This window comes from Hibiscus syriacus, unplaced genomic scaffold (assembly GCF_006381635.1).
Source record: "Hibiscus syriacus cultivar Baekdansim isolate YM2019G1 unplaced genomic scaffold, ASM638163v2 tig00110722_pilon, whole genome shotgun sequence".
Taxonomy (NCBI): domain Eukaryota; kingdom Viridiplantae; phylum Streptophyta; class Magnoliopsida; order Malvales; family Malvaceae; genus Hibiscus; species Hibiscus syriacus.
The window spans coordinates 112,458-116,689 of NW_024062840.1; the positions used below are offsets into that span (position 1 = coordinate 112,458).

General features: G+C 36.0%; 1 protein-coding gene across 1 annotated transcript; it reads right to left on the reverse strand.

Moving 5' to 3' along the window:
- Positions 1-2,806: 2,806 nt before the first annotated feature.
- Positions 2,807-3,239, reverse strand: LOC120139085 (cell division control protein 2 homolog). Its single transcript, XM_039154425.1, has one exon. The coding sequence runs from the start codon at positions 3,167-3,169 to the stop codon at positions 2,822-2,824; it is 348 nt and encodes a 115-aa protein (XP_039010356.1). The 5' UTR covers positions 3,170-3,239; the 3' UTR covers positions 2,807-2,821.
- Positions 3,240-4,232: the final 993 nt, after the last annotated feature.

Here is a 4,232-nt window from a genome sequence, read left to right on the forward strand (position 1 = left end):
GATTAATTTGATTGATTGAACATGATTAATTTTCAATAGATGAGTTGCCAATACCACTAGAGCTAATTAATTTAGCATTTTAAGTGTTTAAAATGGATTTTTGACATTTCTGTGCTTCATGCATCGATACATTAACAGTGCATCGATGTATCCATTTGAATGTGCATTGATTCATCATGATGATGCACTGATGCACGCCTTGAATGTGCATCGATGCACGGGGTTATGCATCGATGCATCCGTTGGGTTTTTAGTTAAAACCCCTATTTTTCTTCATCTTCTCAAAACCTAACTCTAAAACACTCACGCCATTCGTCTCTCTCTCTCTAAAATCTCCTTTTTTCTTAAAATCAACAAAATATTGTTGGAATCCTCGAGTTTTCAACTCCCAATCCTGCATTTATCATCAAATCATGCAAAACAACATCAATTCCTCTCAAATCCAAAATTTTCAAGGTAATATTTCAAAAACCCTATTTTATTGATTTTTGATCTTAGGACTAGTTTTGATTAGTTCTAGTATGAACATTATATCGGACATTGATAGTTTGATGATTACAAACTGGTTTTTACAACTAATTTCATTAAAAACTCATAAATTTTAAATAAATTTGTAAATTTTCGAAATAATAAAAAAATTGAAAATCTGAAATTAATTTTTTTTTAATTATGATGTTTTCATGAAAACTATACATATTATGATTTTACAAATATTATTTTATAGTTTTTAAAACTTTGCCCATTAGGATTCGGTTTTAGAGAACCTTGAATTATTGAGGACTCAATTGAGTTTTGGGATTGATTATTGTGCATACATGTGTTTCAATTTGCAGGTTATATTCCATTTTTCGATTCCTAAACAATGTCTAATCCCAAATCGTTCAAACCAACCTCCTAATCCCGTTCCTCATCCACCTTCATCTCTATTAGGATCTTGTTTTAACATGCCTGAGCGTCGTAGAGACGAATTGTACTCTAGGTACATAAATTCCTTCCAAATTTATAGAATTCGCGAAGAACGAATTCCTTCGCTTCAAACCATGGTTGACATTGACTTCGAATACCTTCCGACTCTTAAAACTTGGAAGTTTTATAAAATTATTTCAGCTTAAACCTATCGTCTATAAACAATTGGTCCACATTTTCTATTCCAATGCGGTGTGTATTCAAAATGAAACTCAATGTGGAACTATAGCCATTAGATCCTATCTTTTAGGCCAATATATTAATATTGACCCCAAGACTATAGCTTTCCGATTTGGGTTAGATGATAGTGGTGTATATAATGAAAATGAAAATGTGAATATCCCTATGTTCTAAACTCCAGTGTTAGTACTCTACGATCTCATCATGATTGTTTTCTCCATTTGATGATCTCTTGGTGGTTTAGACCATCCGGAGGTAGGTACTCCACACTTCGTGCTAGGGATTTATGGTGGATGTATTGTATTAAAAATAAAATCAAAATAAATCTGCCCCACATTATTTTCAGTCAACTAGTGGACATCATAAACATTGTTCCTTCAAAACATGTTGAAACATTGATTTATGGATGTCTTATTAGTAATCTCTTTATCAAACTTGGTCTAGAAGTCTCTCTCGACAATCCTATCCCACTCCAAAATCAAATCAATCTCACATCCTTGAAGAAAGCGGATTGGAAACAAGACGAGGTAACCGGTCAATGGATTTTTAGACCCGAAAAAATAAACTCTGGGAGCTAGTTCCTCACGAGCTGCTCCAAACTCCTCTCGTGCTCCTCCTCCTCCTACTCCGGCTGATGATGACGATCCTGAATTTCAACAACTTATGCAAGATATCTGTCACGATCGTCTTTCGGGTGGACCCCAGAATTGGGCTTCGACTTACGAAAATGGGTTAGAGTCGCCACCGACCATTTCAAAAAGAATTTAAGTAGGTCGGACACCATCTTACTTGATCTGCGTTTTACCAGAAATAAATCGGGTTCGGGAGTCGGTTACAGTGAAGGAAGGATTAGCACCCTTGAACTGCCCTTTCGGTACCAATTAATTTATCGGTTGTCTTTAATTGCGAAAATTAAAATTTAAAAAATTCAATTCGAATTAATTACCTTTGATTATTGAAAATATCTCTAAAAAGTCAAAAATGTTAAATAAAGAATAATAAATAAATATTAAATAAATGAAAAGAAGGAAAAGGAAAAAAAACTAAAATAAGAAAATAAAAACATTAAATAAATTAAAAGGGAAAAGAATAAAATGAAATAAAAAGTAATAAACTAAATGAAATAAATATAAAAAAAGAACCCATAGATGAAGGACCATATGTTGAATTTACCAAAAGTTCAAAACCATGTGAGTTTCTTTGACTTTCACGCTCATAGGCCAACGAATTTGCTTTTCCATCCATTTTGCACGTGTTTCTCAAATAACCTGGCCTTTTTATTCTTTCTTTACACGCCGCTGTGCTCTTCTTCTCGTCTTTCGAGTAATCTCCTTTTAGTTTTGGTTTTGTATGGTTTTCTACTTGCTGGAGATCTTGAATAGTTCATCAATCTCGGAATCCCCAGGAAATAATGGTCGCTGGTTCACCATTTCAGCAAAAATACACCCACATACCACACACTAACAGGAGTCGAGTAATGGCGATATCCAAGCAGTATTTCGGGTGCTCTGTACCACAAGGTAACAACCTCATGCGTAAATGTTCTAACAGAAATACCACATGCTCGGGCCAGACCAAAATCAGCAAGCTTCAGTGCATCGGTACGGCGATCAATCAACAAATCTTGTGGTTTTAGATCTCGATGAAGAACCCTATAAAAATGACAATAAGAAATTCAACGGAGAATTTGATAAAGGAAGGATTTAATCATGCGTGGATCTTCCCCAAATTCTAGACATGAATCCATCTGCTTCTTTAAATCCAAGTCTAGATATTCAAAGACCAAATATAACCGCTTCTCACTGTGCACTACATCCTGCACCTGCAGCCTAACGATATTTCCATGTTGCATTTCCTTCAAGAGAGAGATTTCTCTACTTGCAATGCTAGGTACACCTTCGTCTTCCTGCTCTAAGCGAATCTTCTTCAAAGCAATTGTTTTATTGGTAACACGGTCACGAGCCTTATAGACAACGCCATAGGTTCCTTCGCCAATCTTCTCTACTTTCGCATACTGGTCCATGTGCACCCTCACCAGAATTGAATAATAAAATAAGTTGAAAATGATAGATGGATTTGCCTTTGAGCAAGTGATTTAGCGGAGGAGCAGGAATATTTCGATCATACGTACAATGTTGTTGAGGCAACTGGTGGGTAACATGGTTCGGTTATTGCCGGGATCGTATGGGTTTGAGCTGGTAGATAGGAACCCCCCCCACCCGTCTGTTATTTTTTTGCCCTTTATTTATATCCCCGGATCGCTTTGTAATCTTCTCCAATACCCTCCACTTTATCGTGAAATAAGGTGATCTTGAGAGTGTTGGAAGCAACGAGTTTAGCGGCAACACTTCCCCAACTTCCCAGCGAATGGCGTGAGTTGAGGAGATACTGGTGTACAACCCGTTTCCCACAAAAGGAAACGGTTGAGATACGTAGGTTCAACATGGGCCTACAAAAATAAAAAATAAAAATAAAATTATTAATAAATAATAATAATAATAATAAAATATAATATAATTTTTCTGTAGTCCCGGACAAAAATGGGTGTCTTCAGCTGCCCCTCTTTGCACATTTTTGTGTTAACAAGAATAGGGCAAAGACGAAAAAAAAGCAATCAGTTTTTGTCCGGTCCTTTCAAATGTGATTGGGCTTCCTGGAATTGGGCCTTTGTCTTCTTCTCGGTTAAAAGATTTTGGCTTGAAAATTCTTCCAGGAAGTAGTTCCTCGTTGTCATCGAGCTGAATGAAATTGAACTCGATGGTTTTTGGTTGGCAGATAGCCCTTCTTGCCTTGAACTATGTTGCAAAATGATGTGCCTTGGAGCTGAGTGTAATCGAACTCGAAAGTTTGGTGTTTCAAGAGAAACATTTTCAAGGGTTTTTTTCAAGAGAAACAACTTCAAAGGTTTTTTTGTGTTTCAAGAGAAACAATTTCAAAGATTTTTTTTTTGTGTTTCAAGAGAAATTGTCTCCAGGGAGGCAAAATTTTGCTTCAAGGAAAATATATTCAAAGATTTTGTTTCAAGGGAAACTGTCTCAAGAGAGATGGACCCTTGTTTCGAGAGAAACAATCTCAAAGGCGATCGA

What these genes read in the sequence shown, in the direction of transcription:
- LOC120139085 (XM_039154425.1), bottom strand. Translation starts at nt 3,169, where the DNA reads ATGGACCAGTATGCGAAAGTAGAGAAGATTGGCGAAGGAACCTATGGC.